General features: G+C 43.0%; 1 protein-coding gene across 4 annotated transcripts in view; it reads left to right on the top strand.

Moving 5' to 3' along the window:
• The window catches only part of fhod3a (formin homology 2 domain containing 3a), a 140,181-nt gene that overhangs the window by 77,304 nt on the left and 49,877 nt on the right, over window positions 1-13,000 (top strand). For all 4 annotated transcript variants that reach the window (XM_034161556.1, XM_034161555.1, XM_034161558.1 and 1 more), the window contains exons 4-5: window positions 211-278; window positions 5,937-6,042. In XM_034161556.1, coding sequence (XP_034017447.1) covers window positions 211-278; window positions 5,937-6,042 — 174 coding nt within the window. The remainder of the gene's footprint in view (window positions 1-210; window positions 279-5,936; window positions 6,043-13,000) is intronic.

Genomic DNA, 13,000 nt, shown 5'->3' with positions numbered 1-13,000 from the left:
CAAGACCAAGCACGCAGGTGACAGTGGTAAGGAAAAAGTCTCTCTGATGAGTTGATGAAGAAACCTCAAGCAGACCAGAATCAAAGGGCCCTCTGCTTGGGCCATATTACTGACACAATAGACAATACAGGAAATTATACAGGAAATTTTGGAAGTTATGACAAATAAGTTTGATAAATTGCAAGTAATCACTTCTGTGTTTGCTTTCAGAAAAACTGTATAACTCCAGTGGACGTGACTTGAGAAGAGCGCTGTTCTCTCTTAAGCAAATCTTTCAGGTAATGCACACATTTAGCATGCACTTACAGTTTGTATGCTGGTGCAGAACACAGTTACTGTACAGTGTCATCAAAACGTTTGTGTTGGGCTTGAGCTTTAACACTTTTTAATATATATATATATATATATATATATATATATATATATATATGAGGTCTATTAGAAAAGTATCAGACCTTATTATTTTTTTCAAAAACCATATGGATTTGAATCACATGTGATTGCGTCAGACAAGCTTGAACCCTCGTGCGCATGTGTGAGTTTTTCCACACCTGTCGGTTGCGTCATTCGCCTGTGAGCAGGCTTTGAGTGAGGAGTGGTCCACCCCTCTCGTCTGATTTTTTTTTATTGCCAGGAAATGGCGGAATGATTTGGGCTTTTTTTTCCATCAGAATTTTTTCAGAAACTGTTAGAGACTGGCAGCTGGAAACCATTAGAAAAATTTATCTGTCTTTCGGTGAAAATGTTACGGGCATGGTAGAGAATAAGGAGTGTTACTGTCGCTTTAAGGACGGCCCCCAGTGGCTGTGGGGTGCGCCGCGCTCCGAAGCCACCATCGACAGGCTGAACGACCATTTTATTTCTAAACGGATGACACGTGATTCAAATCCATATGGTTTTTGAAAAAAATAATAGGGACGGATACTTTTCTAATAGACCTCGTGTGTATATATATATATATGTGTTGAAACAGGTGTGTTGTCAGGTTACAAAAACATTGTTTTCAGTTTTAGAAGTGTTTATTTGTAGCTAGCATTTACATAATACGAGGTCTGTGATAAAACTAACGTACCTTTTTATTTTTTTCAAAAACTATATGGATTTGAATCACGTGCGATTACATCAGACAACCTTGAACCCTCGTGCGCATGCGTGAGTTTTTTCACACCTGTCGGTTACGTCATTCGCCTGTGGGCTGGCTTTGAGTGAGGAGTGGTCTACCCCTCCCGTAGGAATCTCTTTGTCTGAGAACTTCCTGAGAGACTGGCGCTTTGCTTGATCAGAATTTTTTCAGAAACTGTGAGGCACATCGAAGTGGAAATTCAGCTGGTTTTCTGTGAAAATTTTAATGGCTGATGAGAGATTATGGACTGTTGCTGTCGCTTTAAGGACTGCCCACGGAGCGGGACGTCGCGATGCGCCCTGAGCCACTGCTGTCTGCCTGTTTCGAGCTGAAAGCTTCCAAATTTAAGCCTCTGTTGACCCAGGATGTCGTGAGAGAACAGAGAACTTTCAGAAGAGGTCGGGATCAGCAGTTTATCCGGACATTCCACTGTTAAAGGAGATTTTATTAATGACGGGTCCGTGCGTCGGGACGCAGCTGGCGCGGTGCGGCGGCACAGGAAAAACACTTCCGTGTTGATAACCATTTGTAAAAACCAGGCGAGTTTTGGTGGCTTTCAGTTGAGTGAGTATCTGAGAAATTGTTTAACAGCTGGACATGTTCCAACTTGTCCTTAAGGCTTCCAACGGAGGTGTTTTTCCTGTGCCGCCGCACCGCGCCGGCTGCGTCCCGACGCGCGGACCCGTCCGCACGTCTTTCATTAGTAAAATCTCCTTTAACAGTGGAATGTCCGGATAAACTGCTGATCCCGACCTCTTCTGAAAGTTCTCTGTTCTCTCACGACGTCCTGGGTCAACAGAGGCTTAAATTTGGAGGTTTTCAGCTCGAAACAGGCAGACAGCGGCGGCTCAGGCCGTGTCGCGACGTCCCGCTCCGTGGGCAGTCCTTAAAGTGACAGCAACAGTCCATAATCTCTCATCAGCCGTTAAAATTTTCACAGAAAACCAGCTGAATTTCTCGAATGGTGTCCACTTCGATGTGCTTCACAGTTTCTGAAAAAATTTTGATCAAGCAAAGCGCCAGTCTCTCAGGAAGTTCTCAGACAAAGAGATTCCGACGGGAGGGGTGGACCACTCCTCACTTAAAGCCAGCCCACAGGCGAATGACGTAACCGACAGGTGTGAAAAAACTCACACATGCGCACGAGGGTTCAAGCTTGTCTGATGTAATTGCATGTGATTCAAATCCATATAGTTTTTGAAAAAAATAAAAAGGTACGATACTTTTCTAACAGACCTCGTATATTTGCATGAGCTTTCAACAAATGTACAGACTTTAAAAAAAACTCAACACAATGAATAATATTGTTGGTAGGGGGAGCATTTATGTTTCATCTTGGCTCCCCCTTGTGTGTTTTTACGAGGGCTGTCAATAAAGTAATGGTCCTTTTTATTTTTTTCAAAAACTATATGGATTTCATTTATATGTTTTTACGTCAGACATGCTTGAACCCTCGTGCGCATGCGTGAGTTTTTCCACGCCTGTCGATGACGTCATTCGCCTGTGAGCACTCCTTGTGGGAGGAGTCATCCAGCCCCTCGTCGGAATTCCTTTGTCTGAGAAGTTGCTGAGAGACTGGCGCGTTGTTTGATCAAACTTTTTTCTAAACCTGTGAGACACATCGAAGTGGACACGGTTCGAAAATTAAGCTGGTTTCAGTGAAAATTTTAACGTCTGATGAGAGATTTTGAGGTGAGACAGTCGCTTTAAGGACTTTTCACGGTGCGAGACGTCGCTCAGCGCTCTCAGGCGGCGTCATCAGCCTGTTCAAGCTGAAAACCTCCACATTTCAGGCTCTATTGATCCAGGACGTCGTGAGAGAACAGAGAAGTTTCAGAAGAAGTCGGTTTCAGCATTTTATCCGGATATTCCACTGTTAAAGGAGATTTTTTTAATGAAAGACGTGCGGACGGATCCGCGCGTCGGGACGCAGCCGACGCGGTGCGGCGGCACAGGAAAAACACCTCCGTGTTGATAACCATTTGTAAAATCCTGGCGGCTTTTGATGGCTTTCAGTGGAGTGAGTATATGAGAAATTGTTTAACAGCTGGACATGTTCCAACTTGTCCTTAAGGCTTTCAACAGAGGTGTTTTTCCTGTGGCGGAGCGTCGCGGCTGCGTCCGCACGTCTTTCATTAAAAAAATCTCCTTTAACAGTGGAATATCCGGATAAAATGCTGAAACCGACTTCTTCTGAAACTTCTCTGTTCTCTCACGACGTCCTGGATCAATAGAGCCTGAAATGTGGAGGTTTTCAGCTTGAACAAGCTGATGACGCCGCCTGAGAGCGCTGCGCGACGTCTCGCACCGTGAAAAGTCCTTAAAGCGACAGTCTCACCTCAAAATCTCTCATCAGACGTTAAATTTTCACTGAAAACCAGCTTAATTTTTCGAACCGTGTCCACTTCGATGTGTCTCACAGGTTTAGAAAAAATTTTGATCAAACAACGCGCCAGTCTCTCAGCAACTTCTCAGACAAAGGAATTCCGACGAGGGGCTGGACGACTCCTCCCACAAGGAGTGCTCACAGGCGAATGACGTCACCGACAGGCGTGGAAAAACTCACGCATGCGCACGAGGGTTCAAGCATGTCTGACGTAAAAACATATGAATGAAATCCATATAGTTTTTGAAAAAAATAAAAAGGACCGTTACTTTATTGACAGCCCTCGTATACTTGTGTTTTTATGCAATAAACTATTATTAAACTATTTTGAAAAGAGCGGAAGTTAGCTTTGAGTTAGTCGACGTTATGCATACATGCTAACATCCGCTAAATGTTTTTTAAGTCGCTTCAGAGGTGTTATTAGGTTCCAAAAACACCTTTTTCATTTTTAGAAGTATTTATATCTCACTGGCTTTTACATAATATATGACAAAGAGGTTATATTTAGTGCTTCATTATTGAAGGATTCAAGGATTCTTTATCATCATACCATATATGCTTCCACATGACATAATACAAAGTGAGGTATCAAAAGTTCCAGTTCCAGGGGTTAAATAAACTGGACTGGGAATATAAGTGAATAAGAGCAAGAATAAAAATAATTTAAAAAAAAAGCACTACAGCTGTAACAAGTAGGATGACAGAAGTGCAAAATACGGTTGTGCAAAAGTCCAGTTACTGTGCAAGATTCAGGAGTGCAAAAGCCCAAGGTGTTGTGCAACCAAGTTATTAGCAGGTGTGCACCTGTCTGAGGTAGTATAGTTATTGTTAATGTGCAGGAAGCAACACCGCTATAGTGCTCCATCAGAACTCAACAGCCTCTGGAAAGAAACTGTTTCTCAGTCTGGTTGTTCCGCACCTGATGCTCCGCAGCCTCCTGCCTGAAGGGAGAGGAACAAACATTGTGCTTTTTGGGTGGGTGGGGCCTTTTTATGATGTTGGAGGCCCTTTTGTCCATGATGGTGGGTCGGCTGCCTCCCACAATCCTCGGCATAGCCTTCTTGTCTGCTCTGCAGCTTCATTAAAAATATTCTCTGGAAGAGTGAAAGATGATAGGCGGCACTCAAAAATTTGGTCTCCGTGCAAGGAGACTATATAGTGAAGGAAGCTACCAAAACACCCGTGACAACTCTGGAGACGTTATCTGCTTATGTGTGTCTAAGTGGAGAGACTGCAGAGCAGCGCATCTGTTTGATTTTTGTATTAACATGTATTTATGTATTGCTAATTTACATCCAGTTTAGAACATTTTACATTATAACAGACAGCAAACCTGAGCACAAACTTGCTGTATGTCAAAACAGTATGGTTGTGACAAGTATTCATGATCCTTATAGTTCACATTTGACATTATCTGTCACCTGCTGTGCTTTGTATTTGTGCATCAGCGAGACTGAAAAAGAAAATTAAAGTCTTGATTTGTTTAGTAAACTTTTTTCTCTTGCTACTACAGGCGTTTCCCATTAGGGGGTGCTGCAGCCCCCTCAGTATGGCTATTTCGGGCGTCTGTCTGTTGCTTTGAATCACACCATCAGAGTGTAAAAGGATTTTATCTCCAATGTGTCTTCTGTCAAGCTGCAGCTGAAATTTTACATCGTTTCAAAGAAAATCCACCATGAAGCTGTGTAATCGGCAGACAAAACTTCAGAGTGTTTGTACTTACTGTATTATTTAATGTCTGAAGTAGATGAAGTCGAAGACATATTCAGTGACCTGGAACTCCTGATACGTCTGACGAAAAATGGCTGTAAAAGCGATTATTTAGCTGTATATATGGCAATTTTTTCCCTGAGTTTAAAAATGCATGATTTTTTTGAAATAAATACAAAGAAACTTCTTTCAATTCTTCATCAGAAAAAATTAAAATGTTTAACGGCCCTGGAGTGCTCTTTTCATGCCACTTTAATTATTGTGGCCACCATAATATTCAATAATGATGGAGAGCTCATTATTTTTGACATTTTTCGTGTGTATGCAACTGAATTTCATTTGGAATATTTTGGGATAATAGACTTTTTTTTCCCTTGAAAACATGAAAATGATTTTATCACAAATCCAATGAAAATTTGTAAAGCTAAACACAGGATGCACATGGAGCTCAGAGTGGACGTGCAGCTGAAGTCAGATGCCCTAAACTGTTGTGTTGTCATCATCATTTATTGTTGTTTTATCAAATAATGTGATGCCAGCAGCACATTGCGACACAAGTGTTGATGTGGATTGTACCAGCTCCTCCAGCCAAGTGCAGAGTTGAAGGTTTATGTCCCTGTGCTTGGATTTATATCAGTCAAGCTCCCTATAAATTTGCTGCCATCGTGTGCTAATCAAAGAGAATGCAGTGCCATTTGTTCTGTGTCGTTGTGTCAGGATGACAAAGACCTGGTCCATGAGTTTGTGGTGGCTGAAGGTCTGACATGTCTCATCAAGGTGGGAGCAGAAGCTGACCAAAACTACCAAAACTACATATTAAGAGGTAAACTCACTCTCTGGTTTCCCATGCACACCGTGCTGATTTTTCATTTTTATTCAACTACATGTAAATCTTGTGCAAATAGTAGTGATGACACCTGCAAACATCACTTGCAGAACACCCCCCATCACAATTATTGACATCTATGAAGCACAGCAACATGAAATCACGGCAAGTTCATAATGGCATCACGAAAAGCAATATGATCTTATTAGTTTGTGATACATGAAAATGTAACATATTTCGTGGTTTCACAAAATTATTCCGTTATTATTATTATCATGAAATTGGGGTAACACAGGGGCGGGGGGTGCTCTTGGGGTTAGGGTCAGGATTGGGATTAGGGTTAAAATAGTGACTGAAACTTGTCCATGTCATGCAATTGTGATGTATTTCAGTGGTAGAAAATGCCATATTATACAAATAATGAATGTTTTTTCATTCTTTTAATGGTAGGAATAGTTAATTTGGTGAAAGCTGGAACGTAGCATGAAAGAATGAAAAACATTCGTTATTTGCTTTATATTATATATAACAATTAGCAGAAAAACAAACTCCGCTATGTTTAGCTAAACACCGCCCCAGTAGTGGTGCGTAGTGTAGTGGTCGGGGGCGTGCAATAGCACATTTCATATAGCACCAAAGTGCCATGCTAAAATAGAACTATTGCATGGTCAATGACACACAGTGGCAAATGGTATGAATAATCCATGTCATGTGACACACCATACCATATGTGCCCAATCAAATGACAAGGATCCCCTCAGCCGTTATATAATATCTATTATTTTATCCAATTTTGCAAAATTCTTTTATCATTATTACTATTAAAATGTGTTTCACTGTGATAGACTGCATCCTATCCAGGGGTGTACCCCACGTTATGCCCTATGACTGATGGGATAGCCCCCCCACCCCCCTGTGAACCTTAATTGGAGTTGCCAGGTGTCAAAAGGGAATCGCATCTTTGAGTGTTTTGAAAAGCGCTTTATAAATAAAATGTATTATTATTATTATTATTATTAATGACTGAATGAAACTGTGCTTCACAACTAACTGTTTAGAGAGTGATACGTTTTTCCAAGACATTCATTTACTCTTGTTGTCCATTCATGCTCTGACAATAATCCCGGCATTTGCCAGGGAGAGCGAAAAGTTGGTTAACGCTGGCCAGTGCCGAGGTCCAACAGACTCCCAACAGGAGCTAAGTCGACATCAGACGGGCAAGGACGGTACTCGCCGTGGTCCCATAAATAATTTTCAACATGCTTAAAATCTTTAATGTACTAAAATGCCAACATGAATTGAGCTTGGCTACCACTACGTCATCTCCGCTACTACGCCACTACTGCTCTGTTCACCTCCAAGGAGCTCTGCTGACATTTTGAAATGATACTGCTTCAAAATGTTTTGACTCCTTCTTCTTGTAGTTAATTAGAAGACTGCAGTTGACTTTAGGTGCATACTGCCACCAACTGTACAGGAGTATGTAAAGAGCCTTAGCAGAGTATAATTCCTACCTCAATAAATAACTAAACAAGTTAAACAAAGCTAAATAAAATTTGTTACTGCACATTCTTCCTCTGAGCCTGGAGTCTTTAACGAAAATAAGCAGGCTACAATATCAGTTCCATTCCTTGTTCTCCCAGGTCATGTTTCATTCTATTTTCTCGACTTGCCTTATTTTCATGTCACATCAATCTACATTCAAAGTTTTTTTTAAGAATCTCTTAGAATCCTTTAAAACATCTTTGTTTTGAACATTGTTCAGGAGTGTTGCATGACAAGGGAACATATCAAGTTGCTGTGCTACCACCTGGGTGAACACTGGCACCTGCTGGACGGTTCAGGACTGTGCATCGACATCAGAGTTTACATCTCATATTTATAGGCTCCAGTCAGTGCACAGTCTGTGCATGCACAAGCATGTGCACTACTTGTTCTATAACAGTGTATTTTTTAAAAGTCATATGGTGACCAGATAGGCAAAGTGTGTTACAGGTAACATGTTTGTACATGGCCCAAAGTATGTGTACACCTGATCTACAAATGCACGGCTGAGTTTGGTCATGAGCTCAGTGATTGTCTCGAGGCACAAATCTGGGGAAGGGTACGGAAACATTTCTGCGACTTTGAAGGTCCCAGTAAGCACAGTGGCCTCCACCATCCATACATGGAAGAAGTTCAGATCCACCAGGACTCTTCCTAGAGCTGGCTGCCCATCTAAACTGAGTGATTGTGGGTGTAGGGCCTTAGGGAGGTGACCAAGAACCCGATGGTCACTCTCTCAGAGCTCCAGCATTCCTCTGTGTAGAGAGGAGAATCTTCCAGAAGGACAACCATCACTGCAGCAATCCACCAATCAGGCCTGTATGGTAGCCAGACGGAAGCCACTCCTTAGTAAAAGGCACATGGCAGCCCACCTGAAGTTTGACAAAAGGCACCTGAAGGACTCTCAGACCATGAGAAACAAAATTCTCTAGTCTGATAAGACAAAGATTGAACTCTTTGGTGTGTTTGTCAGGCGTCATATTTGCAGGAAACCAGGCACCATTCCTACAGTGAAGCATGGTAATAGCTGCATCATGCTGTGGGGATGTTTTTCAGCGGCAGGAACTGGGAGACTAGTCAGGATTGGGAGAAAGATGAATGCAGCAATGTACAGAGACATCCTGGATGAAAACCTGCTCCAGAGCGCTCTTGACCTCAGACTGGGGCAACGGTTCATCTTTCAGCAGGACAATGACTCTAAGCACACAGTCAAGATGTCAAAGGAGTGGCTTCAGGACAACTCTGTGAATGTCCTTGAGTGGCCCAGCCAGAGTGAATCCGATTGAACAACTCTGGAGAGATCTGAAAATGGCTGTGCACTGCCATTCCCCATCCAACCTGATGGAGCTTGAGAGGTGCTGCAACAAGGAATGGGCAAAACTGCCCAGTGATAGGTGCACCAAGCTTGTGGCATCATATTCATGAAGACTTGAGGCTGTAATTGCTGCCAAAAGTGCATCAACAAAATATTGAGCAGAAGGTGTAAATGTGTATGTACATGGGATATCTTTTTTTTTTTTTTTAATTTAAATATAAAAAACTTTTCGTGTTGTCATTATGGAGTGTTGTGAGTATAATGTTGAGAGGAAAAAGGAATAAGGCTGTAACAAATTTTAACTATTAGAGAAAAAATTACTCATAACCATCCCAAAGACGTATCGTTATCTTTGGCTGCTTTCAGTGATGCCGGTATTTGGTTAGACTCTTTCACTTCGATTGTTCTGTCTGAGTTATTTTCATTAGTTACTTCATCCAAACCATCAACATGTTTATTAGACCCCATTCCTACCAGGCTGCTCAAGGAAGCCCTACCATTATTTAATGCTTCGATCTTAAATATGATCAATCTATTTTTGTTAGTTGGCTATGTACCACAGGCTTTTAAGGTGGCAGTAATTAAACCATTACTTAAAAAGCCATCACTTGACCCAGCTATCTTAGCTAATTATAGGCCAATTTCCAACCTTCCTTTTCTCTCAAAAATTCTTGAAAGGGTAGTTGTAAAACAGCTAACTGATCATCTGCCAGAGGAATGGTCTATTTGAAGAGTTTTCAGTCAGGTTTAGAATTCATCATAGTACAGAAACAGCATTAGTGAAGGTTACAAATGATCTTCTTATGGCCTCGGACAGTGGACTCATCCTGTGCTTGTTCTGTTAGACCTCAAGTGCTGCTTTGATACTGTTGACCATAAAAATTTTATTATAGAGATTAGAGCATGCCATAGGTATTAAAGGCACTGCGCTGCGGTGGTTTGAATCATATTTGTCTAATAGATTACAATTTTGTCATGTAATGGGGAATCTTCTTCACAGACTAAGTAATTATGGAGTTCCACAAGGTTCTGTGCTAGGACCAATTTTATTCACTTTATACATGCTTCCCTTAGGCAGTATTATTAGACGGTATTGCTTAAATTTTCATTGTTACGCAGATGATACCCAGCTTTATCTATCCATGAAGCCAGAGGACACACACCAATTAGCTAACTGCAGGATTGTCTTACAGACATAAAGACATGGATGACCTCTAATTTCCTGCTTTTAAACTCAGATAAAAACTGAAGTTATTGTACTTGGCCCCACAAATCTTAGAAACATGGTGTCTAACCAGATCCTTACTCTGGATGGCATTACCCTGACCTCTAGTAATACTGTGAGAAATCTTGGAGTCATTTTTGATCAGGATATGTCATTCAAAGCGCATATTAAACAAATATGTAGGACTGCTTTTTTGCATTTACGCAATATCTCTAAAATCAGAAAGGTCTTGTCTCAGAGTGATGCTGAAAACTAATTCATGCATTTATTGTAATTCATTATTATCAGGTTGTCCTAAAAGTTCCCTAAAAAAGCCTTCAGTTAATTCAAAATGCTGCAGCTAGAGTACTGACGGGGACTAGAGGAGAGAGCATATCTCACCCATATTGGCCTCTCTTCATTGGCTTCCTGTTAATTCTAGAATAGAATTTAAAATTCTTCTTCTTACTTATAAGGTTTTGAATAATCAGGTCCCATCTTATCTTAGGGACCTCGTAGTACCATATCACCCCCAATAGAGCGCTTCGCTCTCAGACTGCAGGCTTACTTGTAGTTCCTAGGGTTTGTAAGAGTAGAATGGGAGGCAGAGCCTTCAGCTTTCAGGCTCCTCTCCTGTGGAACCAGCTCCCAATTCAGATCAGGGAGACAGACACCCTCTCTACTATTAAGATTAGGCTTAAAACTTCCTTTTTGCTAAAGCTTATAGTTAGGGCTGGATCAGGTGACCCTGAACCATCCCTTAGTTATGCTGCTATAGACGTAGACTGCTGGGGGGTTCCCATGATGCACTGTTTCTTTCTCTTTTTGCTCTGTATGCACCACTCTGCATTTAATCATTAGTGATTGATCTCTGCTCCCCTCCACAGCATGTCTTTTTCCTGGTTCTCTCCCTCAGCCCCAACCAGTCCCAGCAGAAGACTGCCCCTCCCTGAGCCTGGTTCTGCTGGAGGTTTCTTCTGTTAAAAGGGAGTTTTTCCTTCCCACTGTCGCCAAGTGCTTGCTCACAGGGGGTCGTTTTGACCGTTGGGGTTTTACATAATTATTGTATGGCCTTGCCTTACAATATAAAGCACCTTGGGGCAACTGTTTGTTGTGATTTGGCGCTATATAAAAAAATTGATTGATTGATTGATTGATTAACATAGGAAATTGTGGAAAAAGTGAAGCAATGTGAATACTTTCTGGGTGCACCATAAAATTAATAATTCAAGATTTGAGTTAGCGTTAGTTAATTCAGTCCATCGAAATGTGATTTGGCAATCGGCAAAATTGTTATGGTTCGGCGTAGATGAAGGACGAACCCAAAAGCAGGGAGCAGAAAAGGTACGTTAGAAAAGAGATTTATTTACAATGAGTTCAAATACTGAGGTTAATGAGTAAAGTGTGCGGCAATCTAGCCGCGTAGAGACCGGCCTGCTCAGCGGTGGAACCAGGTGAACCGCAGCCCAGATGTCTTCAGTTCAGGTGGAAGGGACCCTGAACCAGGTGGCCGCCTGCAAGCTGTCGACGTGACTGGCGAGGAGAGACAGAGGAGTGAGTGCTGAGCCGGTCATTTCCAGAAGTGATTCTCACAGTCAATCAGTGACAAACTATCACAGTTGGTCCAGGAGTGCAGTTATTAGACAGAGTGATACAGTTCAGATTCTTCAAGTTATGTTTTATCATTAAAGTTCACAGTTCAGTTTGAATCAGTGATAACTGATTGCAGCTGGTCCAAATAAGCAGACGGCCAGGAATCAGTTCAGTTGCTTCTTAGTGTTTGTTATCAGGAAAAGTTCACAGTTCAGTTTGTATGATATTCCAAGTAGAGTTCAGTGTGAAGCGGCTCGTGTGAGTAGAGGTGAACAAACACTTAGCTGGTAGATGCAGAGTGTGAGAGCTCCCCGCACAGGCTGCAGGTCAAGCTGGTCTCGGTGCGGCAGCAACAAGGATGAAGTCAGCTCTAAGCTGAGGCTCAGACAGGTGGTGTGTGGAAACACCCAAAAAGTCAGAAAAATTCTATTTCTGGAAAAATAGATAGGCCAAGCTTACCATGGAAGGTTAGCGGAGATTCTGGCAAGGATGGAATGAGGAGCCGGGGTTCTTATGCAGGTGCTGATTGGATGGAGATCAGGTGTGTCGATCAGCTTGCAGCATGCCACCTGTGCAGAGGGGGAAAAAGGAGCAGCAGCCCACAACAGAGCAGGCAGCCCACAACAGTACCCCCCCTCAATGGGAGCCCCCAGTCAACCTACCAGGACGACCAGGGCGAATCGGGATGGTCCCAGTAAAATCACTGATGAGGGAGGGTCCAAGATGAACCCCTGCCGGACTCAGGAGCATTCTTCAGGGCCATAGCCCTCCCAGTCCACCAGGTACTGGAAGCCCCGCCCCCGACGGCGTATGTCCAAGATCTTCTGGATGGTCCATGCTGGATGACCGGCCACCATCCGGGCAGGGAATGGTGACAGAGCAGGAGGACACAGAGGACTAGAGTGGACAGGCTTCAACCTGGAAACGTGGAAAACCGGGTGGATCCTCATGGAACTAGGAAGACGGAGCTGGACGGCCACCGGATTGACCACCCGGTCTACAACAAAAGGTCCGATGAAGCGGGGAGCCAGCTTCAGAGAGTCTGTAGCCAGGGGAATGTCCCGCCATGAGAGCCACACCTCCTGCCCGGGTTGATAAGCGGGGGCGGGAGCCCAATGCCGGTCCGCATGGCTCTGTGTCCGGGTCTTCAGCAGGGCAGAGCGGGCCATCTTCCACACCCGACGCCATCTCCTGAGGTGGAGCTGCACCGAGGGAACGGAGACCTCGGATTCCTGGGAAGGAAACAGTGGGGGCTGATAACCCAAAGAGGCCTCAAAAGGTGAGAGTCCAGTGGCTGA

Source organism: Thalassophryne amazonica, chromosome 20 (assembly GCF_902500255.1).
Source record: "Thalassophryne amazonica chromosome 20, fThaAma1.1, whole genome shotgun sequence".
Lineage (NCBI taxonomy): Eukaryota > Metazoa > Chordata > Actinopteri > Batrachoidiformes > Batrachoididae > Thalassophryne > Thalassophryne amazonica.
Note: the sequence above shows the minus strand (reverse complement) of the source record. Positions and strands in the feature narration are given on the sequence as shown.